Here is a 26,730-nt window from a genome sequence, read left to right on the forward strand (position 1 = left end):
GATACGAAAAGTGGCTGAACTCTGTCAAAGATCTCAGCTTTTCAGCATCTCCTGTTTTCCCGGAAACCAGTCTCAAATCAAAGTGGGTTCTCAAGCCAAGACCCGTCAACGAAAAAAAAATATTTTCTAAGAAAGTGCTCTCTCACGCCAGTGCAAAGCCTCTTTCCAAACCACCTGCCGTGCCTGCCTTGCTTTGCCTGCCAGCCCTGCCAAATCCAAAAGCTTCAAAGGACAGCAGAAGTGTCCCAACGGCAAAAATTATGACAAGCAAAGCCAATATCAAAAAGTAGACAGAAGAAAAAAGATGAGATAGAAAAGAAGGCAGAGAGGAAGGCAGTGATAGAGGCAAAAGCTCAAGAAAGACAGGAAAAGAAAAAGGCTATAAATGAGAGGAAATTGGCGAGGCAAAAAGCGGCAGAAGAAAAAATATTGCGAGAGAAAGATGAAGCTGAGAAAAGGCAACCGATACGATCTCAGAGGCAGCGGCGGAAGAAAATTGACAGCGATTTTGACTACAGCGATTTTTGAGGTCGCTTTCGAGAGCCTCATCTTTTGTTTGAATGATCTAAGGCCGATTCCGAGAGCCTTACCTTTAGTTTTAAATGCCTGAGGTCGTTGCTGAGAGCCTCATTGTTCGATTTGCACGATTGACGTCGTTTCCGAGAGCCTCTTCTGTTCTTTGGGTTGTTTAGCAAATACTTGTGCATCTCTAACCCACAGCTACAATAAAGATTCACTTGAAAAATAAAAGTAGGTGTCCGACTTTTGATACCTGAGGTAGCTCTATTCAAACGCCATTTCCTCGGCAGTGGTTTGGCGTATCGGCAAAGTCTAAATGGCATTCGATAGAGCAGTGTTCACGCTTTCGATCGATGTATAACTTTCCTAGGCAAGAACTTACCATTTACGAGAGAGAGCCTCTGTCCGGAAACGATTACTCCGTCCGAGGTTAGATGAGACCCTAAAAAAACAAACAAAGCCGTGTCTCTCCTCTACTCGGAGCGATCGCCACGTACCTTATTCATGGAAAACTACGTTATGGCCTAGGCTTCCAGCGCAGCCAACCGGCGGCTGCCTTCGATCGTCAGGGAACGCGAGACGCTGTCCGGGGTTTGATGGTGTCCGAGACCTGATACGGGACCCTACCCTTCGATGACTATTGCATTACCCGGATAAAGACACGTCTCAGAATGTTCATCGAGTTTCTTCGTAAAAGGCAGCGCTTCTACAACCAGTGTTTCCAATTTAGGTCTCTACACTGCGTCTGCGTTACACTCATCTAGCTGTAAGGCTTCGTTTTGAAGTATTTTCCGTGAAAACGGCTGCCTTCGATCGATCAGGTCACGATTTCGAACCAGCTCCTCGTTAGTAATCTGAACGACTTTACTTTCCCTAATTAGCAAAGTGCGGCCCAAACCGTCGTGCTTGCCACAGTATATGCAACGATCGATGTTGCAATTATTTGAACTTCCAGCTAGTAGCTATAGTAGCGGAGTCGATCGAAGTTGATCTCAGTCAGCTCAGTTTAGTTAGTCTTTTCTAGTCTCTTAATGAGGGAGCAGATCACCATGCAATGCAGTATACTGTACATGAGGTAATTATAACTTTACCATAGCTTGTCCCGTACGTAAATAAAGAGACGTCCGAATCTATAGCAATCGAAAAGTGAGAGAGACTTCGAATTAGAGCCGGCAAGAAATGCTAGAAATGATATAAGTGCATGAGGCTATAGCAGTATAGTACGATCAACATCTAAAGTGCGCCAAAAATGGGTTGTTAATTAAATTTTTGTTATTTTCGATGCATTTTTCACTAAAGAAGTGCCCAGCGTGCAAAAAAGAGAATCGGTAGACCCGACGAGTTGTTGATTATATACCCGATGTCGTACGTTGTATCCATTGTTCACTGTATAAACAAACAGAAGGAAAGAGTGAACGACGTCTAGAGACTTAGAAAGGCTAGGGAGAAGAGAAATGGCGCAATGCATGTCGAGGTTACGCGAAACGATTTTACCATTATATCATAGACATGACGGAGATAATCCTCATTACGTAATAACTAACCTTTGACTTTATTGGCGTCGCGACGTTTTTTGGAATTTCTAGTGTGATGACGCGAAGAAACTTCTCGTAGACACGGAATTGGAACAAGCGACGATTTTGCGGTATACGTACTTTGCGCTCGATTTCTGAGAACGGGTTCGCAGGGGCGGAGCGCGGCGCGGATTGGATAGCACGTGGGCGTCTCTGAAGACGTTTCGAATTACGTTTCTCTCAAAGGACCTCGCTTTGGCAATCATATATTTCATCTATATAAAAAAAAGCTACCTTTTCGTCGTCTGAGCTGGAAATAATTTAATTCTTTAGGTATGTAGTCGTGACCGCGGGGTGTACCTGTATATGAGTCTGGCTCTATTGCGTCACTCTTTTTCGCACATCAGAAAGTTCGCAATCTGGTTCTGGTTCCAGTTCCTTTACTTTTTTTCCCCCCCCAAAACAATTTCGAGGTAAGAAGGTGTAGAGAGAGAGTGGGCTGTGGAACCAACGACGCCCACTTTTTCTGCTAACTCATTATCTGCGTAATAAATTAAGTATTATATCATACGTTACGCTTGCATCCGACTCTTGTACATGATGTAATGCACTGTTTTCGCCGCAGTCATCACAGTGTTTGCCGTCGGGCTCCTATAAATATGAAGGAAACTCGCAACTTTTCCATCAGTTCCTCAATAGTTATCCGACAAGAAGCAGCAGCAGCAGCAGCTTGAAAACAAATTATGATGATGTCTCTTCACGTTATTGCCACGTTCGTTTGGATTGTCTTCTATTCTGTGTTTACGCTCATGATACCCTCCACGGCCTTCCCACTTCAAAACGATTTACCCTTCACGGCCTCTCCACTTACGCCTAACTTAACATCACGTGATTGATTGAAACACCTCCTAGTCACGTGTCGAGCAGAAAAGTAAAGTGCACCGTACTAGTGCGAAAAAGTGACTTTATTTCCTTATGCCGACTTCTGTGCATGATCCGGCGCGAAGCCCCAAAGAAACATGCATGTCAAGAACAACGAACGTTGTAGGCGACGAGGCGGAGTCACGTGAGCTATATAACTAATGCATATATACCTCTAATCGACACCTGATCGGATAGCAAAAGGAAGTTCTTCGTAGCCACCGATCGCGAACAATTATCTAAAAATACGAGGCCAGTATCCATTCATCGCAGCCACGTACTTACCCGAAAAGACGAAAGAAGAGCACGTCTGTGTTAGAGTGACCCAGGTCGCACCACGTGGAGGTCCAGACGCTTCGCAACCCAGCCGACCCTCACCAACGGCGTGAATTGGATCAGAATCCACCATAAGTGAGCCTCCGAGGTTCGTTGCCCCCTCGGGAGACGGCTATCGCCAACGCCGAAGAGGCCCGCAGGTATTGTGCTCGACGTGGAGGAGAGCCGGCCAACGTCGACGCTGTCCCCTTTTACACAGTAGAATAAATCTACGGTGAAACGGAGCGAGTTGAAGCGCTCAACCGTCGAAAAGACGGCGGCACTCCGATCCGGAAGCCCCTAGAGGTCTTAGGGTTGTGCCTCTAATCACTTCCAGATCGTTGCTCCGGGACGATTGCGTCGGTCGAATCGATGGCCCCTCTGGCTCCCTGTCTTCCAACGACTCACAGAGCGTACGAGCGAGTTCTCAAGCGACGGGGTTACGTAAAGAGGGAGAGCGTCGTGCACAAGTTTATGTAGCTCGTTCACGAACGATGGCACGCGGACTCTTCTCTGATTGGACAACGGGTGTGCGTAATTAGCCGCAACGACGTCACGAGAGACAGCGTTGCTTTTTGCACCTCTACGCGCAACCAAAAAAGGTAATACTTGGAGTGATCGTGCGCGTCCAGCGTTTTTCCCAAAAGAAAAGGGAACTAGAGACGAACACGTGCACATGCACGTGCATGGTTGCCGGATGTGACGTGCTTCGTTCACGTTCACTAAACGCGACGAAAACGCGACGAAAACGCGACGAAGCGCGACCAAAAACGTTCAAACGCCTTCGATTGAGATGGCTTTCCGAAAAGAACGCGCGAACTCGATCGATTCTAGAGGATTCGCGATATATCGAGCCGTAGCTTCGTGCAATTTTAGTTCTGGGGATCACAGTCGATAGAAAGAGCACAATTTCGTTGTATTTGCTCGAAGGAATGGAGAGGTACGCGTTCGCTCACCTGAATTTCGCAGAAATCGCTTCACTGTCCAATCTAAGGCACTTGGACGACGATTTCAGCTCATTTTAAACTACTTTTGGTCGCGAATACGTAATCTACAATGCATAGAAATCGTACAGTGGAGAGAAGAGAATCGAGACGAGCACGCTAAGGTTCAAGATGGAGGGCGACGGAATTTATTCGTCTTTTCCCTGTTATTGACTGGTCAGATTATAGCTTCTGGCTTCCAAGCGCGCGACATTTGCGTGACTCTCATCGCTAGATATCTTTGGACGTGTTTGCATAACGCAATGGCGTCAAATGGGGCGACAAAGAGTAAGAGACGATGTCAGCAAAGCCTTCACACTACATTTCTTCTCAGAACAGGTTTCCTAAGGTGTTGAATGCTAAAGAGGAGCTCGACGGGCAGCAGTAAGCGATGCTCTAGTGTAGACTACGGGGTCTCGTCATTCCTTTCTCATGCATCGTAGGCTTTTCTCCGTCGACGGAACGCAAGCGTAGGGCATGTCAAGTTTTAGCTAGACGTATACGTCTGTGCGACGTTCACAGCATCCGCTGCGGGCAAAAAGTCGCGTGACGCGGGTGGAGATGAGCCCTCAAAAGAGGCCTCTCCAAATTTTCTCGAATTGTTTCTTACGTAGCTGTCTCAAGAGCGATATGGCATTCCTCTACGAAGAGTTTAATTTTTGCTGAAATTCTACCAATTGACGTAGCCACGTCTCGATCTAGCAGTGACTGCGCAGGTATCGTCTCTAGCATTGACAAAATCGCCTGTTTTCAGTGAAGGTGTCGACCCTGGTTAGACCCACACGAACCATAGATATAGTATAGCATGGACTTGCAAAGACTCTGCAGTGTGGCGGTTGAAGCGTGGATATGCAATTACGTCTAGACTTTCAGGCGGTTCCGACTCGTTCCATTTGGCGACTTCAATCGCTGTACGGGGGGCGGTATTGGTCGCAAATAGAACATAAACCTGTGCAGGTGGCTGAGACGGAAGTGAAGGAAGTTGACTCAGCATTACCGTGGATTCGTAAAAAAAATAGATATGGTGCATCAGGAAATTAGGGAATCCCTTTCAAGGTGTCGAGCGCTGCACGGGGTGGCATATTGGCGTGACTAAAACATAAACCTGTGCAGGTGGCTCAAGTGGAAGTGAAGGAAGTTAACTAACTCAGCATTCGCAAAAAAAATGGATAGGGTGTATCAGGAAATTAGGGAATCCCTTTCATAGAGTCGAAGAGCGTTCGTGATTGGCTAACTACGACGTCATGGGACTTCGGATAAATGAATACAGGTGCGCTGACTCACCCTAAAGTTATCAGTCGATCGGTGCCACCCTCACCGGCCGCATGCCATGGCGTCCTTCTTCCTTTGTACTGTAACTTTCCTTTATCAGGTTGGGTTGTGTCACCTGTCAGATTTTCCGCATTACGGATACAAAGTGAAAGGTAGGAGAAAAGTTACTATAGACCCTCGTCGTCCCTCGTAGCTCGAACACCGAGCAGTCTCCGAGTAGCTTAGGGTGTCTAAGTCTGGTATAGTCAAAGTCGCAAGATATGTCGGTCGGTGCATGACGAAATGGGTTGGCGTGGTTGTGGCGATGCAAGTATGTTTTTCTGTCTTCCAGCTGGGTCAGTAGAGATCTTTGTTATACGTACGGGAGAAGCGTTAATTAATGCGATAATATTTAGGCATCAGGAGACGGGCTTTTGATAGTACTGCATGCATTGGCCCCTATGAATTGATCATGCTTTTTACAAAATCATGTCGAAAGCCCAGTCAATTTTTTAGACGACGCTCTAAAATCAATTGTTATACGTTTTATTTCTGACGTACACCCCTTGCTCAGTTGTCTCATCTGACTACGTTACCCCTAAAAGCACACAATTGAGCGCTGGATTCATGAGTACCAGTACTATTTTACAAGTACGCGAAAGTTGTTAAGCAAAATTTCATTCAACGCGCTTTTACAACCGCTATAGGTGTAAGAAGTCTTTTATGTTTTTTCGACGGTGACTAGTATTCATAATTACAGCAGCAGCAGCTATTCACGCAAAACCAATTCACTATTGAAATATAGTTATTTTAGGCGAAGATGAAATTGTGACATTTTCAAGTTTCTTTTCTCTCCAAGTCGGCGAATGGACGAGTCCGCAGATTATGTCGCAATGCACTGGGCATGTTTCCAACGCCCTTAGCAGGTGCGACTTTTGTTCCTAAATTTTATTTCTGCGGTAGAAAGTGCTTCTATAGAAAGGGTCAGTGCTCTGGACCTGGCTTTCGTCGACTTGAAGAGTCCACTGTTTTATTATTTGAAGTACTTCAAAAAAATAAAGTCTTAGAAACAGTCTTACAGGCTTAAATTCTTACCTGTCAATCTCAGTTTTTGTTGAAATGCTTTCGAGATCGTGATGACGGCAAGCCCGTTGGTGAGGCAACGGCATCTTCTCATTTTTCTACGTACACGGAAATAAGCGCTGTTCGTGCGAAATTTCAAAGTGAAGGCTTAATTAAGGAATTGGTTTATGTATGATGCTGAACTAATTTTAGGTTCAAACGTTGATCTGGTTTCTTGCATATTTACATTTCGTGGTATCTTTCTGCTTATCGTCATTGCCGTTTTCCTTTCTGTTTACATTCATCTTTTCTCGAACTATGATCGTTTGACCTGTTCAGCCCAACTCAGACGACGCCCATGTCATCGATTCGTGATTCTTCCATTTCAAGGCCTCCAACTACTGGTCGCCGTCATTGTTTTGGCAATGGCATTCGCAAAGCCTGCTCAAGCGCAAAACGGTGAGATTATGTTGAGTTGTGCGCGTCTACTTTTTTGGACATTGCTGTGTTTAATAATCCTTTTTTAATTCGTACATGGAAATTGAGTATCCGGAGCCTTTTGCGTTTTGCTCTTGCATACTACAGTGTACAGTAGTTGAGAACGTAATATCTATATACTGTGTATACAAATAAGAGGAAGTGTACGGAGCATGTCCCCAACGAAAACGACCTAGCAAAAAGAGTCACTATACTTTATGCTACCTGATTAAACGTCCATTTTAGGTTGTGAACCTGGTTGGATCCCTTATGCTTCTTCTTTGTGTCTCAAGATTTCAAAGGAGCTTTTGACCTGGCGACAAGCAGAAGACGCGTGCTCTTCACAAGGAGCTCACCTCTTGTCGATCGATAGAGAACACAAGGATTTTTCGCGTTACCTATTTAGGCATTACAAATTGAAGAAGTTGTTCATCGGATTAATAGGCACTCCTGCGCCTAACGGCGCCTACACCTATCGTTGGTCCGACGGTTCGCCATTTGTGTATTCGAACTGGAATAATTTGAACTTTCACTGCAAAACGGAATTATGTGTCGCCGTCATTCCTCGATGGAGTGCAGCTTCTGCTTTTCATTATCGTATGAGTTGGTCTGTCGTATCCTGCTTGTCTCGAAACCGATTCATCTGTGAAAAACCGAGGAGTGGGTTTAGTTATTGTTTTCGAAGCTTTATGAAGATAATGTATGCTTTTGTCGCAGATCGCGTCAAAACCGACGTTCGACTTGTCGACGGCGTGACTCCGAATCGCGGCCGCCTTGAGATTTTTGTAGATGGTGAGTGGAGCCGCGTCTGCATAGGGTCAAATCGTATGCGAACGGCGTTCGCAGTTTGTCAACATTTGAATTACCGAAGTCCTTTGTTTGTCCGAGCGTTGAACCGCTCCACCGAGGAAATGAGAAAAAATTTCTCGCACATTGTTGAATGTACGTGGAATGAGGCTCTCAGCTGCACGTATGATAGAGCCACTTGCGAAGTGGAGATATTTTTATCATGTCAGTCCGCTCGAACCCGTTCAATTAGAGTACGGCTTGTAGGGGGCAAATGGAGCCGAAACGGATTACTGGAGGTTTCTACTGATTGGAGTTGGAAGAAAGTTTGCGGCCTTGACAAAGGCGTACTATCAAAACTACCTAATGCTACTTGTAGGCATTTGGGATTCGATTATGGATTGATGAGTTTCATTCCTGCTTCTAACAGTTGGGGTGATTCTAAAACGTTTTACGGTCTCTGCATGTCAAATTCAATTGAAAAATGCAGTTTTAAGAGGTTTTTCAACCGCTGTTTTCACTACATTAGGGTCGAATGCTTTAGATCAAAATGGCAAGTAAGGCTTGTGAATACCGTTCATAATGTGCGAGAGGCAGAGGGAACAATTCAAGTTTTTGTCTTCAACAATTGGGAATTTGTCTGTGAAGACAACTGGAACATTAATGCAGCTCAAGTGGTTTGCAGCGAGTTAGGCTATAAGAAGGCAATCTCGGCGAAAAGAAACTCTGAATTAACTAAGCAGTCTCCGTTGAAAGTGCTTTGTCACGGAAGCGAAACAGCTCTTAGACGCTGTACGCACTTTGAATCTATATCCCGTCACCCATGCAGAACTGCTGGACTTGTTTGCAAAGAAAAAGAATGTAAGGAGAGCGATTTTTTTCCTTTTTTCAATAAATTTGGAGTATACTTATTTATAGATTGCCCATTAGGGTGGTTTTTGTTTGCCGACTACTGTTACACTGTTTCCTATCGCAGGCCCAGTAACGGCAAAGTAATCGAAAGTGGAGGATGTGGTCCTGTCAATAGTGTTAGCATTAGCAGTCCTCACGAACAGGCTTTCGTGCTGTCTCTTCTTGCTGACATTAAAAAAGATGTTTGGATTGGCTTGAAGAGGCAAGGTGGAGAAGTATTCAAATGGAATAACCAGGAACCTCTAAGGTTCCTATGTTTGGACTTAACGGCATTTTCTTTCTTACTTTGCGTCCTTAGGTATGTCTTGTGGGCTATTGGAGAACCGAAAACCGTTCATAGGTGCGTTGTGATTGACCCTCTCGATGGCTACTGGAAAACGGCCGATTGTTTGGTTAGAAGACGAATAGTATGCAAAGTTGCTCTTGGTAAGATGTTCAACTTGATTTTTGAACATACCGCATGACACGTCATTTTTTTGTTTTGTTTTCTAGTCAACGTTAGTAGAGAAATCCGTGAAGCTACGGATTTGTCAGCAACAGGTTTGTGTGGAGAGCACGAACTCTACTTCAAAAATGCGTGCTATTATTGGTCTAAGGAAGACATTGAGCTGCTCGTATCGCAAGAACGCGCTCATCAAATTTGCGAAAATCGTAATTCTAGTCTGGCTTCGATAAACACTCTACACGAAAACGCTTTCATTGCAAAAGAAACGTCACCGGTTAAAGGATCGCTCTATTGGATTGGTTTAGTCTACAATCGTACCTCTGTCAAAAAAAGCTTTGAATGGCTTAGTGGGGCTTTGGTCAATTTCACCAAGTGGGCAATGTATGAGCCAGCGGTACAAAATAGAAACAGTCGGAGTTGTGTTTTGTTTGGATCGAACGGGCAAGAGTTTGTTTGGTCTGTTTCAAACTGCTCTAAGAAGGCTGGATATATCTGCAAAAGTACATTAAGAAGCTACACAGTAAGGCCATTTTAAATAATTAATGATCATTTTTTATAGGAAATCTGAATAAATCAGATGAAAGTATATCAACTGTGTCTAAAACGCCAATTGGGTGTCAGTTCGTAAGATTTTATTCTATGCCGAAATCAATCGATTCTTTAGATGCTTACCTATGTCAGAACGGTTGGACGCTGCTTGGCAACCGCTCTTGCTTCAAACGAGTTAACCAAAAGAAGACGTGGCAGGATTCGGTGACTGGCTGCGAGATAATGGGAGGTTCTCTCGCCAGAATTTTGTCTGTTCAAGAGCAAGATCGCCTTAACGCTAACATTCTCAACAGTGAAGAGGCTTGGATTGGACTTAATGACGTTTTCAATGAGGGCTTTTACGTTTGGAAAGACGGCTCGTCTTTAGTTTATGTGAACTGGGGTGCATCCGAAGCTGTGAAGAACGCTTCCTTACAAAGGGAACATGATTGTGTAGCTGCATCGAAAAGTTTTTGGGCAACAGCAAATTGCATAGAGAAAAAGCCCAGCGTTTGCTTTATCAGTGCAAGTCTAGGTATGTCAAGCGAGGCTAAGGAGCGTCTTTCACTGCGTGACGTCTATAGATTATGATGAGTGCTACAACAGCACAAACAATTGCCACGTGAACTCAACTTGTGAAAATACATTTTCTTCGTATAACTGCATCTGTAATCCTGGCTTTGCTGGCAGCGGGACAACATGCAAAGGTTAATTATTACTGAGCAAGTGCAAATTTTTACTTTTTCTTGGATTACAGATATCGACGAATGTGATCACATCTGTAACGATAAAAGTCAAAGATGCATTAACACCGTTGGGTCATATGAGTGCGTTTGCGAAAATGGATATGCAGGCAATGGCAGTCACTGCGTTGATTTAAACGAGTGCAATTTGGCCAACGAATGTCATCCCCAGTCAAAATGCGTAAACGAAGACGGCTCTTACCGCTGCATGTGTCTACCTGGCTGGATAGGAAACGGTAGTTCTTGCGCTGACGTCAATGAGTGCGACACACTGAGCCCATGCCATATAAAAGCAAAGTGCAGAAATCAGATTGGTTCATTCGTGTGCTCTTGCCTGCATGGCTGGAAGGGAAACGGTTTTATCTGCGACGACGTCAACGAATGTGACGTGAATAACTCATGCCATTCGAAAGCCACTTGCACAAATGAGGATGGCTCCTACTCATGTACTTGCCCTCGAGGCTGGACTGGAGATGGATTCACTTGCAACGACACTGATGAATGCTTCGTCGGAAAAACATGCCATCCTGGGGCAATGTGTAACAACACAGAAGGATCGTTTCAATGCCGGTGCAGCAGTGGTTATGCGGGCAATGGAACCCATTGCGAAGGTACCTAAATAAAATTCTTTAATACGTTTACTCTTTGTGAAAGTGGCAGTATTGATTTTATTGTCTTGCAGTTGTTGCAGTCGCGTCGACATCTCTAACGATGATCATTTCGCCAGTCGTCGGCTCAATTACTTTGATCTTTTTTGCCGTTATCATTTTTGTTGCCTATGCTCGACGCAGAGCTCAACGCTTCAGCTGGTCGCCCTTAGGATCTTTCTTCGCCGAGCCGCCCGACGAATGGGAAGTTAACCGTGGCGACATGACTCTGCTCGAAAAGCTGGGCGATGGCTTCTTTGGCGTTGTGCACAAGGCGTATCTTTTTCGCACTCCAAAGAGGAGCCTTTCGAGCCGCCTTTCGAGCCGTTTTTCGAGCCGACTTTTGATCCTTTCGAGCCAATCTCGAAAGGATTCGACTTTCTCTGCAAGTGAGAAGTCGGTTGTTGCTTGTAAAATGATCAAAGGTATACTTGCTCGTGTTTGTCTACATATTGATTTTTTGTTCATAATTGTTCGTTTGGAGTAGGTGTAGTTTGATAATAAGTACATTGCCTCTTATATTTGTAGGATCGAATGTGGAAAATGAAGAGTTCCTAGAAGAAATCAAGTTGATGAAGCGGATTGGTCAACATCCTCATATTGTCAGCCTGGTTGGATGCATAACGACAAACACGCCGTTCTGTCTCATTGTCGAATATTGTCTGCGCGGTGACCTACTCAACTACCTCAGAAAAGAAAGACCCAAAGTGAGGACGGCCGAAGATTTAGTTTTAACCAAAACTCAGTCATTTCTTTTTGCATTAGCATATTGAACAGGACCAACGGTCGTCAATCTCCATCTCCAGCTTTGAAATTGAGGCGCGTGATGTAAACTCTTTAGCAGCAAAGTGTCGTTGACTATTCTTTTAACAGCCGTTTTAGGATGAGACGCTCACATCGCCGCTCGACTGCGACTCAGTTGAGCATCATAAGCGTGATGTAAATGATCATTTAAGTCTAACTACAGACTCAGACTCAGCTACTGAAGGTACGACTAGAAGTCAAAATGTAGCGGCACAATAATTTATTTTACAAAGGTGAAGGTGAAAGCGGCAGCAGTGATGTTGGTTGCAAATGGAGGTTTTCCGATTTAATATCATTTATGTGGCAAATTGCATCTGGAATGGTGTGCTTATTAATTAACTAGATAGATAATAGAACTTATTCACTCTGCTTTGTTGGCCCTTTTAGGAATACCTTGCTGGGAAAGGTTTGGTTCATCGTGACTTAGCGTGTCGAAACGTGCTCGTGTGCGAAAACGAACTTCTTAAAGTATCCGACTTTGGACTAACGAGATCCGTCTATCAAGATGGCGTGTATTCTCAAAAGACCGCGAGACGTCTCCCTCTACGATGGATGTCTATCGAAGCCATGACGCATCGTCTCTTTTCCGAGCAGAGCGACGTGTAAAACTAATCTTTGATGATCGTCTCAGAGCGCGTTTTGCTATAACAGATTCTCGAATGTATAGGTGGTCGTTTGGAGTAGTTATGTGGGAAATATGTACACTCGGTGAGCTTAGCCATGTGATTTTTCTCTCAATTGAACATTTTAGCCCTGTAGGCTCTTTTCCCTATCCTTGCGTATCAAGTGAAAAACTCCTGTCGTATTTACGAAGAGGTAACCGGTTGAGCTGCCCAGAGAACTGCTCCGTTGACCTGTCAGTAATTTGTTTTGTGAATTATGGCCAGTTATTTATTGCCATGTTCTTGCAGGTACGAGATGATGTCTGCATGTTGGCACGCCGATACTGAAAAGCGCTCATCATTCTCGAGTCTTGCGCAGAATCTTGGAAAAATGGTAGAAGCAAAGCAACAGAGCAAGTACGTCGTGTTTGATGCTACAAGCCCTCATTGTTCTTGCGAGGAAATGGAATCAAGGGATGAAACAATGGAGTCGGGAAGCGATCTTGATTCCTCTGAGATCAATGAAAAACAGTAAAGTTGTCTACTTTCAGACTAGAAGCAATTCTTTTGCGTATGGCTGTTTTCATTGTTGTTGTTTTGTCGTTATTGATACAGCTGCAGTTCTTGTTCAATTAAATGTTACAAGTATTCAAGTCAATTGTCGGATCACCTGCTAAGAGGGTGGAACGGTGAAGTGTTCCGGTAATAGCGTGAAATGCTGACTTCTTACTTCTAATACTAAATATTTACCGTCTGTGCAGCAAAACGACTGTTAGGTTGTTTTAATTAAGGTATTCCTCTATCCTACTACCTAAAAACTACATCTCTATGATGAACGGACAGTGGAAAAGGAAGGTGACGATTTGAATGACATCTGTACTTCTAGAATAGAAGTTCTCGAAAAAATTAGGAAGTTAGAACAGCGACCAAACGGGAAGGAGTTACCTTCGCAACAAGTTTGTACGTAAATTGGACCCGAGTGGGACCCATCCTGGGGTCAGAGATAGTCACGTGAATAGAGGGAGTTACCAATCCCTCTCTCTATATAATCTCGGCAATTTCCCACAGAATAATGCCGTAAGACAAACTGAAGAGAGCAAATTTTGTAAAAATAACAATTAAATAATTTGATTGTTTACACGTCACTGTATTCGCTGTACGTTTTGTAGAGCAAGACTTCCTGTGCACACCATTTGAATGGAATGACGCCACCCTAATGGAATTTCTTACAACATAGCATGTATGAGGAGCATAAGATTGCGCACATTTGTTCTCTTTCTGTAGCAGGCAGCTGACTGTAGATCTTTAGCTAGTCCGAAATCGCATATCTTTAATCGTTCGCCTTTGAAAACGAGAACGTTTCTTGCGCCAAATCGCGATGCACGCGCTAAAGTATAGCTCAAATTAATTACCCTATTATGATCGTTGTTTTTGTTCTCAACCCGACCCCTTTCGACACGACGAATTGCATTCCATTGGCAATTTGTAGTCCGTTTTCGTATGTTTTTCTTTCTTCGATTGGAGACGCATTTTGCGCGCTTCTCATTCGACGAAAATAACGATGAAGATTGCCCAAATCTGCGTATTCCATAGCAGTTTTACTAACATCTAAAAGGGATACGTTACAATTCATATAATAAAATTATTTTCTAAGTTATGCAATCAATTTGATCATATTCCCACGTGACGGTGATCGTTTGTAGCAAACATTGCCCGTTCACTACTTCGGTTGTTAATTAATTAACCATGTTAGCGAAGAACCAAACGAGAACCTTTAGGTACATGCGTAGTATAATCGATCACCGTCACATGAGATGAGGCACGCCAATAGGAGGGGACAGGACATGGTCTATTAATAGACTATAGACATACGTCCGTTTTCGACGCAGTGTCCATATATTCGCGTGACATTCTTGTGATAGCCGAGACTGGCTAATAGTTTTGCTTCTTTTTGAAATATTTGGCGTAATGTTCGTCTAAATTAAGACTGGTCGTAGCCTTCTCGATTTCGCTCTACTCGGCATATATACCTCGAAATATTTTCACGGCAATCTTTATCGTGTACAATTGTCCTTCGTCCGTTTGCGTTGTCAGCTTTCCTTCGGCTACGGTGCCGAATTGACCTCCTACATATAGATTTTAGTTTATTTTTGATTATGGGCTTGATTTCGTACCAAGTAGTTTTCCTACTGTGATGCAGCTAGATTGGATTTGGGTTTTTCCATTCAGAAAGCTGTGCTCGTCTTTGCAAGTTTCGCTCACACTATTCCATTCGTCATTGTAACATTGAAGACGGCAGAGCGAGTTATGCTTTTTGCGATATATTGCTAGTCAGCAAAGCCCCGCTATTATGGCAATCGAACAAACGATAGCCACCGTAACCTTTGTCCTGAAAAACAGCGCAATGATCGGGATATAATAAGACGTGCATGGCTGGCTCACATCTCAGTTAGACGGGTAGAAATAGTTGGACTCGCACTCACGGTTGAATTCGTTAGACGGGTGGGGTCCGCTTTCTGCTCTTCTTTAGGCTCGTCTCCCTCGCTTCTTGCCTTTTTATGGCTGCAAGTGGAACTACCACTTCTTGGCAGCGGAAGTGATGCGTCCCAATATTGTCCTAGCAGTGTCACCTTTAGCCCTAAGCAATGACCTGACACTCAAAAAACGCTGTGCCGACCCTTCTGTGGCTTCCTCCTGACCACGGTAAAGGATCCGCGCTATGAGATCATCAGAGCCTCTAGTTAGCGAACTATCCTCATCGCGATTAAAGTTTCCTGCTAGGAGCGCCAGAACTATACGTTTCATTATAGAATCTAGTTGGTAGAATGGGAACTTGGACAATGACGAATGGCGATTGGTTCTAATCTCTCGTTCACCCACCGGAGGCCCTTAATTAATTTGGGACGCATGTTTCTTTCCCAAGGAGAGAGCAGTATTTTTTATGAATCCCCTATGCCCTTCTATTATCTCGGCGAGCAAGCAGCCACTCTACGCGGGCGGTAGTCTTACGGTTTCAGTTCTTGTTTTTCTTTCTCATCTTAGGGCCTCTTCGTGGCCGCCTATCCCCACCACGCTGGGTTCAGTCTCCTTAATTCTCTGAAAATATACGCCTAGCGTTTCATTGCGCATCGTTTTATTAACGCCTCTGTGACACAGGTAGGACCGTGGCCGTAATTCTGTATTCGTATACCGCTCATATTAGAAATCTCAAAGCGCCTATAGCTATAGATTGCCTGCTAAGAGTGCAGTGCTATTTCTAGCAGCAGCAGTGACGTGCTCAGCCATTAATTAATTTTGCACGTGAGAGGGCGGTTTACATCAGGGATACTACCGGTAGTATCTGTCGTGAGCAAACATGATTCCCGGATAATCTGCTCACTGGGAGGCGAATCGGCGCGTTGCTGTTTCTACACTCCGCCAACTATTTTCGCAACGCGCGGCGACGTGACGCGGATCGCGGACTTGACGACGCGCGCGTAATGCCATTCTTCGATCCGTCATCGCGTGCACTCGCATTTCGTTTCATTTCATTCCCAACTTCTTTTCCCTAGTTCGGCAAGGAAAGAAGATAACCTCGTGCCAGCGCGACGATCAGGTCACTCATTGGGGGACCCCACTAGTGTACACTTAAGGGGCGGGGCTTTCTGTGACGTACGCGGTTCCTGCGATGGCCACTGCCCACGTTCGGGGGCATAGAAAATTTCCAACAGTCTATACCATTAGATCTAGTTTCCAATTATCACGTGCATGCTTTGTTTTAAGGATGTAGTATATTTAAATTTTTTACATGTTTAATTTTTCAAAGGTTTCTATTTTTTCACAGGTTTTTATTTTGTCACTCGCATTCGGTAGGCTCTGACGCTTGTGTTTCGAATAAGAGCTCAAAACAAGTCATAGATTTAATTAATAAAAACCCTTTTTCGCCCGTATTTCTTTCTGAGGTCAGAATACGAAGAGCAACCCGTCACCTCTTCCAATCGCTTCCACTTCGACTTGATCTTCGCCACCAAATCGGCCGATAAATCGCCTCGATGAATACCGTAACGCGCGTCGCGAACCGTCGCATTTTCCGCGTTACATCCGGCTTCGCCAGGTACGCCAACCGATTGATTGCAAACCGATTTCAACGAATATTGATCGAACTTAACTCTATGAACGAGCATGAAATCTTTCGACGCCTGCTTGACGACCAACGCTTGCAGGGCTTCGTCTCCGACTCCACAGCCAATATACTCAGCGACGTCTTTCACAACCCCAGCCAAATCTTCCATCATATCCTCATAGAAGAAAATGCGCACGTTGTCGTCATGACGACGTTTCCACCACGATTCGATTGTGTAATAGAGATCGAAGCGTTCGTCGAAACTGTTCGGCGGTTTACCGGCATTTTCGAGCAGAGCGCCTAGAAAAGCATCCGGGCTAACGCTGTCGACGGGCTGAATCAATCTCCCGTTGAAGAACGAATAGCACGAGGGGAATGCGTCGAGAGGATCCCGTATAACGACGACGTATTTCCCGGCGCCTTTCGGACAGTGATCGTAGTATTCGTGCGTTTTGAAAGCGCGCGGCTCGGCGACTTGATCGGCGTCGAGATCGATCCCAATCATAGGTGACACTTCGATGAAGGGCACGACTTGGCAGATTTCGTCGAAATCCATGCTGCCGCCGCTGCGAAGGCCGTGGACGATCTGCTGCATCCACGTCGTGCCCGATTTGAGTGGCGTCGCGATGATAACGTCGGTCGAACGAGGTTTGAATGTGGCGAGGGCGTTAGCGCGCGCTTCCGGGCTCAGGTGCGTTTGAAGGCGAGTCAGGGCGAGTTGAATGACCTCGGGTGAATCTCTAGTAACGGGCCTAGTACCGTCCTTACCGGCATTCATCGCGAGAACAACTCAGGTCACGTGAGAAGCGTAAGGTCACATGATTTCTCCTTTCTAGAGGGATTTGCTTGCCTTCGCCTTTTCTAACGAAATGGTAAGTGGATCCAGACTCATATTCTAACCAATATCTTTGCATTTGAGCGTTTTTATTAGCCGTAAAGCACGAATAGACGTCGTGCGCTTGTTGAGGTCTTATAGTTCGACGAAGTGAGCCAACGAGCCGCTTTCTATCGATCGAATGTCTTTATTAGTTCTTTGTTATAGGTTTACGACGAAAAGAGAGGCACGAAGACTTGAGAAAAGCGATATAGCCGAGTGGGCGTTCCCTATATCCCAGAAGAAGACGCGAAGCAAGATGCAGCATCAGGTGAAAGACATTTAGACGCTGATTCTTCTGATTGCAGAATACTGTACGAAAGTAAAATTCCTTTTAATTAAAAAAGAGTTGAAAGATCTTTCTCTGTCTCTCTCTTAGATAATGAAAACGATGGACTTGACTAATTGGATTCTCGGACTCGCTCGATTTATTCACAAAGCAATTAATTGTTTGTGATTGCGTCAGGCTAGAAATCGAACAGAATTGATTTAGCGTATATCTCATTTTCAATTTTCAGATCTTTCTTCTCCGTTGGAACTCGACTTAACCGGCCAAGAATAAAAAGCAACTCTTTCACAACTGGACAAGATCTCTTGAGATGCCGTGGCCAGGAATCGCAGTGGTGCAATGTCTACTCCGAAAGACCTCCGAGGCCAACGAGGTTCTAAAGAGGCCGTACCTCTATAGCAGGGGCCGACAGAGTTGGCCTCCCCACTATGGCGAGACGCGGTGGGTCACAATAGCGGTCCCCTTGGATAACACGGGTGGCGGACTCACATCCGAGGACGCTTCACTCCCAAGGCCCATCTCCGAGGCCAATCGAGGATAAAGAGGCCGCACCCCGTGTCTCGTGGGTCAACCGAGGCTCCGGGCTTCGTGTCCGCCAGAGAGCGTGGGTGAATCGCTCTCCCAGTCAAAAGACGTCGAAAGAATGGTATTTTTTAGTGTTGCGTAACTTCCGGGTTACTTCCGGGTTTATTTAATAAAATCGAACATGACTATGCGCACGCTTCGTCTTCGTCGCGGGCCTATCTATAAAGACGCGCGCAATACACCCCACTCCCCTGTGTGCGTGCATGCAAAACATTTCCATGCGCTAAAAAAACGTACTTTTGCACTGCAATGATAGCCTACTACTACGGCACGGTCTCTACGTATTGCCAAAAGACTCGATCGCACAACGGCTCCATTATCTGGGGCCTGTAACTTCCAAGTGCTTCTTCTTGGCTTCCGTTTCACAGCAAAATACCGCATTGTTTTTGATTTCACTCAGTACTTGACGCGGAGTATCGGACAAGTTCGCAGCACTAAACATCGTCTCGTTCTGCAGAATGATCAAAGTCTGCCGCATAAGAAGAGAAAACTCATATCAACTTCAGATTTGTAAAAGAGTACACTTACTTCGTGAATCTTGCCCATGCTCTCGCGAAAACAATTTGAGCCTCTGAGGATCGTTCCGATAGTCAGACGCCTCGACAGCCCGGTAAGGCTTCACAGCGAAGCGTAGAAAACCTCCAGAAGCTAAACAGGCGAATTGTGCTACGTCTTCTCGTGCGTTCATGAACGACTTGACGACCTTGACGTTCTGTTCCCGAAGGATTAATTGTGAAGAGAGTCGCTCCACTGAGCGTAACCTTGAAGACAATAAAACGTCCCCATACACATCAACGTATACAATGTACTATACAAACTTTGCTTCTGTCGACGACTTCAGGAGACATTCTTTATGCTGATGCACTTCTCAGAATGCCGTCTCGTTCCTCCTTTAATTAAATAATGAATCGACGTTGAGAAGTGAAGTAAAGAAACCCTACAGATATCGATTCATTATGAATCGACGTTGGGAAGTGAAGTAAAGAGACCCCACAGACATCGATTCATAATGAATCAACGTTGAGAAGTGAAGTAAAGAGCTACGCCTTCATCATTTCGCTAATCATAAACGGTTACTTACTCTTCTTCAACGAAAGAGGATTCGCTCTTTTGAGATAAGTTTGTTCGTCAATGACAAGGCGATGGTGAGTGCAATTCGCTCAAATGTGATTGAACTGAACACTTGCCAACGAAATACGTGGCTGCCCGCATTGACCTTCAGCTGAATCGTTGATTATTTTGAATAGATCTGAAACGAAAGACTCCTTTCAATATGCTATTCTCACAAAGGAACTATTGCCAGGTTATTCGGAAAAAACCTAGATTTACATATTCGTGGAAATAAAACGAGTCTTGTTCTAAACAGCAACTATAAGAGAAATGAACATAGAAAAGTACTACAGCCATACGAACAAAATAGACTGTCCCAACCATGACTGGAAAGGTTAGGAAGCTTGATGAATTAAAGAAAGGCCACGCTACATACAAAAGGTAAGAAAGAATCAACCAAGTAAATAAGGATGGCTAACAAACTAGTCACTCTAACTCTTTTAGCATGAATTCTCGGCAACAAATAATTTGTCAGATGGACCGAGTGCATGAGCCGGTGGCCAATTCCATCATCTTCATCGTTTCTTTCGCATGTTCCTGCTTGATCGCGTTCTTAATCAAATAAAGAAATACTACGATTAGCAGTGAAAAAAATTATAAAACAAAAAATTTGTGGGGGCCCCTCTCTCCTTCAAGCCTGCGCACGTCACTAATAAAACAAAATCCACACCATAACTTCAGCAACCGAGCCTTCAGCCCGTCAATAGCGTATACGTCCTATCAATCAAATAATCGATTGTACGCTCGATCGACGAACCTAATTACGAGCACAAACGCTGTGGCAAGAATCGGGACGAATCGCACTCCCTATTGAACGACGGATCTACGCCAAGTGAGTCTGATTCATTGAGTTTACGCTGGGCGAAGAGGAAAGAATGACGTATGGCTCTTTTTAACGCGCGCTCTCAGCGCGGAATAGTACTACAGTAATCAGTACTGATCAGGGCAAATCAACGAGCGTACGTTCCAATTCGGACGCACCTCTTCAATTCAAGGCGAATGTGCATGTGAACCCATACGTGGCAAAGTAAATGCAGTGGCATTGGTTCAGAGCAGCATTAGCATTAATGACTAAACATTCAAACATTCCTTGAAGCCAACGCCCGTTACTCTCCCATCATGACCTGGTTTTCTCTCTCCATCGTTGCCCTCCACACGCTTCTACTCGCCGTCACTTCTTCACACGGACAGATCCCGGACACGTGCGAAGAAGTGAACTCGACCGTCTTTCAACACGTCTGCCCCAACGTCTCGTCCGTTATTCGATACACTCGATTTCCAAACGTTCACAGCCACTCTCAGGCGAGCGACGCCGATTCCGAACTCGCAGCCTTCGCATGGGTTACAGGCGGAGGAACGTCATGCTCCATCGACCTCGAACTTTTCGTGTGCCTCTACCACTTCCCAACGTGTCGCGAAACGACTGGAAATGTTGCTGTAGTGCAGCCACCCTGTCGCGACTTTTGCAATCGTATCCTCGATGCGTGTGCGAACGACTTCCTTTCAAATGGCATAACATTTACATCAGCTCACTGCTCCGTTCTACCGCCATTTGACCCAGTTAATCCGACTTTTTGCTACGATCGCTATTATCTCATAGTAATCAATGAAGTGTCTACGCAAAGTTTCGCCGCTCCTACTACGAATTACGTCGAATTGTGGGACTTCGGAATGAAGGATACGTTACTCGATTCGTTTTTCATTGTTTTCTTTCAGTTAGATGGCACTTTCGTTAGGGCCATCGACCTAAACGACAGGACGACCCAAGGCGGATACTTCACCATTGGAAATTCTCATTCCAATATAGAGTTCGTGCAAGTAAGTGGAACTGAAGCAGTTGCGCTATATCGAACAAACAAGTAGGACAATAGGCAAATCTGAAATTGTATCACATATTAAATAATATTTCTCACCTTAGCATTCATTTGGTAATGCGACCGAGTACAATTAATCTTGTTGACGCCCTGGTATTTCCACGGTCACCCGGCGCCCAAGTGCCTGAATTGTTGCAAATATTTCCTAATCATCCCAGAATTCAACGATCTTCCGAACAGTCTTTTAGCCGCTGCTACAGTGTTAGACCGTTGACAATCGAAGCATTTGATATCAAAGAAATTACATTCAGTGCCGAGAACGATTGTCAACAAACCGAAGTCGTAACTGATGTCGAAAAAGACTTGGAGATTCTTGCACTTCATTCCATACAACTCTTTACGAACGAATGCTGTTCTGAAACGCTCCTTTATTGCCTTTTCGGGTAAATCCGTCTCGTGCATAAAAGTTTACCAGAGCTTGAAACCGCTAATCTAGAGAGGGAGAAACTGAAGGTTATTGCGTTAATAGAGAGCAATGGATGTCAGGAGATGGACATGTGGAACACAATTTATTAAACAAACGGTGAGGTTGATTTGATTTTAAGAAATTAAAAAATTATATCGACATAATAGAACTCAATCAAACTGCAATCTTAGTACAGAAGCACTGGCAATCGGGCAGTCCTACTCGGAAAAGTTCGGAAGAATTTAAATGATTATAGTTAAATTTCTCATTTCAGTTTACGCCGATTAGAGATATTTTAGCACATAGCTGCCAAAAAGAAATCTCAAGCGACGTAAGGGAGATATTTCTGTACGTATGTTACAAATTATTTACCATATCGTGAAATATTAATTAATGATTATGAAGTCTTCAGAACCAGAACTCACAGAATTATAAATACATTTCTCACAACCCCCTCGACGAAGTTCACTCGATTAATCTGAGCGCGTACGATGAAATAATTAGTTGATAAATACCTATAACATTGTCGTAGATGTCAAACGTATTCCAGAGAAACGTGCTTTGACATTTTGACAAGTCATTTTCTAAACGACAGCGAACTCGTGGACGCCGTTTCAATGTGCGATTTATCTCAAAACCACATCGGCTATACAATTGGTTCGATTTCGAACAACGTCAATGTCTAATTACAACTCCATTTATATAGGTCTTTCGTGCTCTGGAGACGCTCGTTTTCCTTGTCTACTTAAAAACTCAGTATGGACAGCATCAATCTCTCAATCCAGAGAGATTTACGTTTTCAAGTCGAAGTGTTCTCGTCACCTGAAACGAGCCAATTCAATTGCTCGTCAATTAGTCCGTGTCAGAATTCATTTGCTACGTTTCCGACAAATCATTCGGTCAAACGTACGTAAGAGTTAAACTACATGATTTCGAAAATATTGACTTAGGACTTTTAGTAATTAGCAACGAAGAAGACGACTACACCTTCGTCGTTTCGGTAATCGTAAACAGTCCCCCACTCGCCTTCGTCGAAAGAGGATTCCCCCCTTTCGAGATAAGTTTGTTCGTCAATGACAAGGTAAAGGTCAGTGCAATTCGCCCAACTGTGATCGAACTGAATTCGCCAACGAAATACGTGGCAACCCGCATTGACCCTTCAGCCGGAACGTACACAATCGTTGATCGTTTTGAATAGATCTGAAATGAAAGACTCCTTTGAATTTCATAATGATTATGTTATTCTCACAAAAAATATTGTCTGTCTTCCTTATCTTATTGTCGGTTTGACGGTGGGTTGCTAAGCGCCGGGCCTGAAGTGACGCACACCGTGCGTTCACGTGACACGTGAACGCTTTAGCACGATTATGCGTTTGCTTTGCCCGTAGAAGAGGCTACTAACGTTCGTTATAGTGATTCAAATGCATGCGAGTCGAGCGGTAGATGCGATCCTTATGTCCAATCAGAGCTTTCTCTTTTGCGCGAATCGTAGGCTTTGATTCTGATGCTCCTACCTGTACCATCTGGCATATCAATGAAGACAGGCGAGTGAGAGTCGGTCACAGGCTCAGATTGAGGTACATGAGAAAAAGACATGCGTGCAAAAAAGGCTAAAAAATAAGAGACTCGAGTAAGTAAAACAAGAACAGCCACGCTCCATTCAAAATTACTTTCATGTATAATGAAAGTATGCCGTGAGTTGGCACGATTGATCCGAGACTACTCTCACCCAGTGGGCACTATAGCCATCGGCAAAGACGTGATATACGTAAGGATTCGTAGGCGAGAGCTCAACTGCAGTGTAGTTGAACCAGCTCTCACCCATGTGACCAGCAATGCCAGTTACATCTATTTGAATCGTAACAGATACCTTTTTGACGTTGCCGCTATGCACGGCCACGTGCACGACTTTTTTATCAAAGCCAGTCATGAGATAAGGATCTGATGGAATGTTGGCCGTAACGTTTGTGTAGCGCCAAGGGCCACCCCATCCTTGCGGTTTACCGAAACTCCACAAGTCATCCGTTTTTCCAAAGTACAGTCCAGACTGAGCCTGTCCGGTGACAAGATTATTGTCAAAAATCGACGAAACCTAGACACATAGTACTTTACGTATTACATATAAGAAATATGATGAAATTCCCCTCACTTCGTTCCCACCAAGTACAAGAAGTCCTCGATACGAAGTGTAGTCGGGTATCATGCGAAGATGACGGCACACGGGACGAATTCCCCACGTGCTGCCCGCCCAGCCAAGAGGCGAGAGTTCGTAGAATTGTCCGTGCATGTCCATGAGATAGCGCTCCGTTTCGACTTCGCGTATGCGAGGCCATTCCGTCTGCCAGAGATGATCGTAGGCGTGACTCGCTTTGGGAAGGCGGTACGTCTGCCACGTGCCAACGTCATTTTCTGAAAAGATCAATAATACATAATAAACATGTGACCCAACACTTCAAAAAATATACGTAAGGTATATCAATTCAATATACAAAGACGAGGTAATTTATAGTCATTGGAACGATGGCAGCTGTCCATCTTCATAAAAGATCTATATTAGCTATCCATTACCCTTTGCGGGGGAGGATCTAAGGCACTGACAGGGTGATGTAGTTTCTCTGCATTAGAGTTAGATTAAACAGGTATGAGATTAGACTCTGTTTTACTCATTAGCCATCTGCAAAGAACACGTGATCAAAGACGACGTACCACGTGACAATTTCCTACGTGCAAATCTTATCTGTTATTGATTATCTTCCCCCCTTAGAGCGAAAACATCCCCTCTCTCCCTACTTACTGGAATCTGATTGGCCCACAAAAACCTTGAGTATAACAGACGCCGTGTCCCATCCGAGAGCATAGATCACCTTGCCAAAGTTCCCTCGACCGGCCACCTCAACAAACGCCTCACTCTCAATAATCGTCCAATTATGCCCAGGCCCCATCCACTCAGCCAGCCTCCCACCGTGTTGCGTCTTCAAAAAATCCGCCTCCTCGAAAGTATTACTCGCAACAACGAGCCGCCCATTCATCGTATGAGCCGCCTTGAAGTGAGGCTGCTCCCCGGCATCCTTCGGAATGCCGAGCGTCTCAACCAAATCAAAGAGAAGCGTGCAATTCATCTGATAGACGTCGCACTCGTAAAGGGGCCCGTCCATTCCGAGCATATAAACGAGTCGCGACGGATCGGTCAAGTGAACGGCGACGCCGCCGATGCGCACGTGAAGCAAATCGGTAAAGGCGCGCACGTTTCGCGCCATATCGATTGCCCATGCGCCGATAATAATTTGATTAGATTGAGGATGGAGGAGTCGATTAGCGTACGTCGAATTGTGTTTGGCGACCGTTCTCATCGTGAAATTAGGCGAGATTTCGTAGAGACCCGTTCCGGCGCCTGCATTGGGAACCGATAGATAGGTAACCATGTAGAGATGATCGGCCCACGGCATGAGAGCGCCGATTCCGCATTCGCTTCGTTTCGGGCCACTTTCCGCCGTCACGGCGAGACTAGGAAATATTCCGTTGATGTGAAACGGCGACGAAAGAGTAGTTGAGTCCGTTGGGACGTCGTGGACGAAGCGAACAGCGCCGATTAGAGCGAAGATCACGAGAAGAAACACAACGCGTATCATCGCTGATGACGTCTATAGACAATGACGTATGCGTCACGTGCATAGTTCATGAACGTCATGTGTTGGCTGCGTGTCTACCTGCTTCTCCTCTGTTCTGCAGCTTCTGCTAGCACCAAAGCTGCTTTCCAACAAGGTCGTATTCTTGCAATAACTTTGGACTACACGATAGACATCAGTTTGTTCTCAATCGAAGCAAATGACGTCGTTACCAAACGGTGGAACGTCACACTCGTTCACGCATCTCACACGGACGATCGACTTCACAGCGAGTGCTCTTTCGCCTTTGCACCGCCGACTCAGTCGATTTACGTCACTTCGATGAGATATCAGGAAGCAATTGACATTCGTACGGGAAACATCACCAAGCAGACGAGAAACAGTAAACTTGCTCTTTTTGAAACGATTAATTATAATCCAACCAACAACACGCTCTATGGTGTTTGCCAGGGAGGTGATGGGATGGACTGGTGTGAATGGCAGATTGATAGCAATTCAACTCGAAATTCGACTCCCGGAACCGTCAAATCTCTTTTTAAGTTATATGGTATGATTGGAGAAGGGCCAGTTGAGTGCCTAAGCGATTATGTATCTGAAGAAAATCTCTACTTGCTATGTACGATTTCATCTATGGAATCAATACAACTAACGGTGCTATTGTCTATACTGCTGAGCCGCTACCAGATGTCACCAAGGCTTTATGTTTCAAGTATGACTCGATTAGTGCAAAGTTGTATGGCGTTGCATCGCTAAATAGTCTCAATACTCAGTTCGGGCTGTTTATCCTTTTTGGAGACGGTAAAACGCGTCCAAAGAAATTGCTGGACTTTCCCGTTGGATGGACGATGGAGAATATTGGGACTTGCGAAATTGCACGTGAGAGCCAGACCTTTTTTGCGCTCATGAGAAATGCGTCTGAATCAGCGGATAATGGAGATTTTCCCAAAGTGCTTTTTTCTGTTGATCTTGTGACGTTGACAGTGGAAACGCATAACGTGTCAGCATTTGCAGAAGGACTTCATCCTTATCAGTGGATTTCGCAGCTCAAGTACGTTCCTAACAGTCAGTGGATAGATTTTGTGGCGGACCTGTGAGAAAAATGAATTTATGTGCTAGCTGACGAGGTTTTTCTAGTGATCAGTTTGATGCTTTTCTATGTCTTTGCGAATCGCTGTCTGCTTTTTATCTGGGCTTCGCATCGTGACATGCGGTGATCACATGTTACGCTATATATCAGTACAGCAAAATGTACACTATACGCAGTAAGAGAGGTGGGGAGGAGGGAAAAGGTTGGGTAGGCGGGGAGTAGAAAGAGAGAGCAGAGATGCGACAAGATCGTTTTTCATGAATTTTGC

General features: G+C 44.7%; 5 protein-coding genes and 4 long non-coding RNA genes across 11 annotated transcripts; 5 read left to right on the forward strand and 4 right to left on the reverse strand.

Moving 5' to 3' along the window:
• Window positions 1-64: 64 nt before the first annotated feature.
• Window positions 65-956, reverse strand: LOC136195225 (uncharacterized). The gene is made up of 3 exons (XR_010671838.1): window positions 902-956; window positions 773-831; window positions 65-720 (listed from the first exon to the last, which is right to left on the reverse strand). It is a non-coding gene; the product is annotated as an uncharacterized lncRNA (long non-coding RNA).
• A 3,400-nt stretch (window positions 957-4,356) lies between these two features.
• Window positions 4,357-4,881, forward strand: LOC136195233 (uncharacterized). Its single transcript, XR_010671847.1, has 4 exons — window positions 4,357-4,429; window positions 4,488-4,540; window positions 4,587-4,636; window positions 4,696-4,881. It is a non-coding gene; the product is annotated as an uncharacterized lncRNA (long non-coding RNA).
• A 35-nt stretch (window positions 4,882-4,916) lies between these two features.
• On the forward strand, window positions 4,917-8,255 carry LOC136195434 (uncharacterized). Its single transcript, XM_065984758.1, has 12 exons — window positions 4,917-4,968; window positions 5,029-5,163; window positions 5,210-5,308; window positions 5,366-5,522; window positions 5,625-5,676; window positions 6,318-6,429; window positions 6,482-6,545; window positions 6,612-6,726; window positions 6,779-7,024; window positions 7,289-7,702; window positions 7,760-8,154; window positions 8,208-8,255. Exons 6-12 carry the CDS (start codon window positions 6,389-6,391, stop codon window positions 8,253-8,255), a joined length of 1,323 nt encoding a protein of 440 aa, XP_065840830.1. The 5' UTR covers window positions 4,917-4,968; window positions 5,029-5,163; window positions 5,210-5,308; window positions 5,366-5,522; window positions 5,625-5,676; window positions 6,318-6,388.
• A 1,135-nt stretch (window positions 8,256-9,390) lies between these two features.
• On the forward strand, window positions 9,391-10,143 carry LOC136195366 (uncharacterized). The gene is made up of 3 exons (XR_010671885.1): window positions 9,391-9,685; window positions 9,745-9,801; window positions 9,850-10,143. It is a non-coding gene; the product is annotated as an uncharacterized lncRNA (long non-coding RNA).
• A 66-nt stretch (window positions 10,144-10,209) lies between these two features.
• LOC136195435 (tyrosine-protein kinase receptor torso-like) lies at window positions 10,210-13,044 on the forward strand. Its single transcript, XM_065984759.1, has 12 exons — window positions 10,210-10,248; window positions 10,298-10,420; window positions 10,471-11,067; window positions 11,139-11,528; window positions 11,632-11,810; window positions 11,869-11,931; window positions 11,986-12,091; window positions 12,141-12,229; window positions 12,295-12,509; window positions 12,575-12,615; window positions 12,667-12,763; window positions 12,819-13,044. Exons 3-12 carry the CDS (start codon window positions 10,665-10,667, stop codon window positions 13,042-13,044), a joined length of 1,809 nt encoding a protein of 602 aa, XP_065840831.1. The 5' UTR covers window positions 10,210-10,248; window positions 10,298-10,420; window positions 10,471-10,664.
• A 316-nt stretch (window positions 13,045-13,360) lies between these two features.
• On the reverse strand, window positions 13,361-15,060 carry LOC136195381 (uncharacterized). Of its 2 annotated transcripts, XR_010671897.1 has the most exons (8): window positions 14,952-15,060; window positions 14,684-14,898; window positions 14,540-14,635; window positions 14,382-14,485; window positions 13,957-14,117; window positions 13,775-13,896; window positions 13,649-13,722; window positions 13,361-13,596 (listed from the first exon to the last, which is right to left on the reverse strand). It is a non-coding gene; the product is annotated as an uncharacterized lncRNA (long non-coding RNA). The 2 variants fall into 2 exon arrangements; XR_010671896.1 differs by having other exon boundaries at window positions 13,361-13,722.
• A 1,200-nt stretch (window positions 15,061-16,260) lies between these two features.
• LOC136195373 (sulfotransferase 1A1-like) lies at window positions 16,261-17,398 on the reverse strand. Its single transcript, XM_065984694.1, has one exon. The coding sequence runs from the start codon at window positions 17,387-17,389 to the stop codon at window positions 16,409-16,411; it is 981 nt and encodes a 326-aa protein (XP_065840766.1). The 5' UTR covers window positions 17,390-17,398; the 3' UTR covers window positions 16,261-16,408.
• Window positions 17,399-20,588: 3,190 nt separating this feature from the next.
• Window positions 20,589-22,708, forward strand: LOC136195436 (uncharacterized). The gene is made up of 9 exons (XM_065984760.1): window positions 20,589-21,328; window positions 21,388-21,726; window positions 21,780-21,866; window positions 21,917-21,979; window positions 22,038-22,097; window positions 22,155-22,235; window positions 22,282-22,406; window positions 22,456-22,655; window positions 22,700-22,708. Exons 1-9 carry the CDS (start codon window positions 20,589-20,591, stop codon window positions 22,706-22,708), a joined length of 1,704 nt encoding a protein of 567 aa, XP_065840832.1.
• A 590-nt stretch (window positions 22,709-23,298) lies between these two features.
• LOC136195371 (uncharacterized) lies at window positions 23,299-25,388 on the reverse strand. 2 transcript variants are annotated; one of them, XM_065984692.1, is made up of 4 exons: window positions 24,544-25,388; window positions 23,899-24,158; window positions 23,420-23,841; window positions 23,299-23,359 (listed from the first exon to the last, which is right to left on the reverse strand). In XM_065984692.1, the coding sequence occupies exons 1-3, from the start codon at window positions 25,376-25,378 to the stop codon at window positions 23,422-23,424; spliced, it is 1,515 nt and encodes a 504-aa protein (XP_065840764.1). In that variant the 5' UTR covers window positions 25,379-25,388; the 3' UTR covers window positions 23,299-23,359; window positions 23,420-23,421. The 2 variants fall into 2 exon arrangements, with proteins under 2 accessions (XP_065840764.1, XP_065840763.1); XM_065984691.1 differs by having other exon boundaries at window positions 23,299-23,841.
• Between the last annotated feature and the right edge of the window lie 1,342 nt (window positions 25,389-26,730).

The sequence above is a fragment of the Oscarella lobularis genome, chromosome 14 (genome assembly GCF_947507565.1).
Source record: "Oscarella lobularis chromosome 14, ooOscLobu1.1, whole genome shotgun sequence".
Lineage (NCBI taxonomy): Eukaryota > Metazoa > Porifera > Homoscleromorpha > Homosclerophorida > Oscarellidae > Oscarella > Oscarella lobularis.

Excerpts from the sequence above, each read along its gene's own strand:
- LOC136195434 (XM_065984758.1), top strand. The coding sequence starts at position 6,389 with ATGTCGCAATGCACTGGGCATGTTTCCAACGCCCTTAGCAG. Across the intron at positions 6,430-6,481 it reads GTTTCCAACGCCCTTAGCAG|AAAGGGTCAGTGCTCTGGAC; the intron begins GTGCGACTTTTG and ends GTGCTTCTATAG. Across the intron at positions 7,703-7,759 it reads CATCTGTGAAAAACCGAGGA|ATCGCGTCAAAACCGACGTT; the intron begins GTGGGTTTAGTT and ends CTTTTGTCGCAG.
- LOC136195436 (XM_065984760.1), top strand. The coding sequence starts at position 20,589 with ATGACCTGGTTTTCTCTCTCCATCGTTGCCCTCCACACGCTTCTACTC. Across the intron at positions 21,727-21,779 it reads CTCCTTTATTGCCTTTTCGG|AGAGGGAGAAACTGAAGGTT; the intron begins GTAAATCCGTCT and ends CCGCTAATCTAG. Across the intron at positions 22,236-22,281 it reads CACTCGATTAATCTGAGCGC|ATGTCAAACGTATTCCAGAG; the intron begins GTACGATGAAAT and ends ACATTGTCGTAG.
- LOC136195435 (XM_065984759.1), top strand. The coding sequence starts at position 10,665 with ATGTGTCTACCTGGCTGGATAGGAAACGGTAGTTCTTGCGCTGACGTC. Across the intron at positions 11,932-11,985 it reads TTGAAATTGAGGCGCGTGAT|GATGAGACGCTCACATCGCC; the intron begins GTAAACTCTTTA and ends CAGCCGTTTTAG. Across the intron at positions 12,616-12,666 it reads GTGGGAAATATGTACACTCG|GCTCTTTTCCCTATCCTTGC; the intron begins GTGAGCTTAGCC and ends TTAGCCCTGTAG.
- LOC136195371 (XM_065984692.1), bottom strand. The coding sequence starts at position 25,378 with ATGATACGCGTTGTGTTTCTTCTCGTGATCTTCGCTCTAATCGGCGCT. Across the intron at positions 24,159-24,543 it reads TGTGGGCCAATCAGATTCCA|AAAATGACGTTGGCACGTGG; the intron begins GTAAGTAGGGAG and ends TGATCTTTTCAG. Across the intron at positions 23,842-23,898 it reads TTGTACTTGGTGGGAACGAA|GTTTCGTCGATTTTTGACAA; the intron begins GTGAGGGGAATT and ends CTATGTGTCTAG.
- LOC136195373 (XM_065984694.1), bottom strand. The coding sequence starts at position 17,389 with ATGAATGCCGGTAAGGACGGTACTAGGCCCGTTACTAGAGATTCACCC.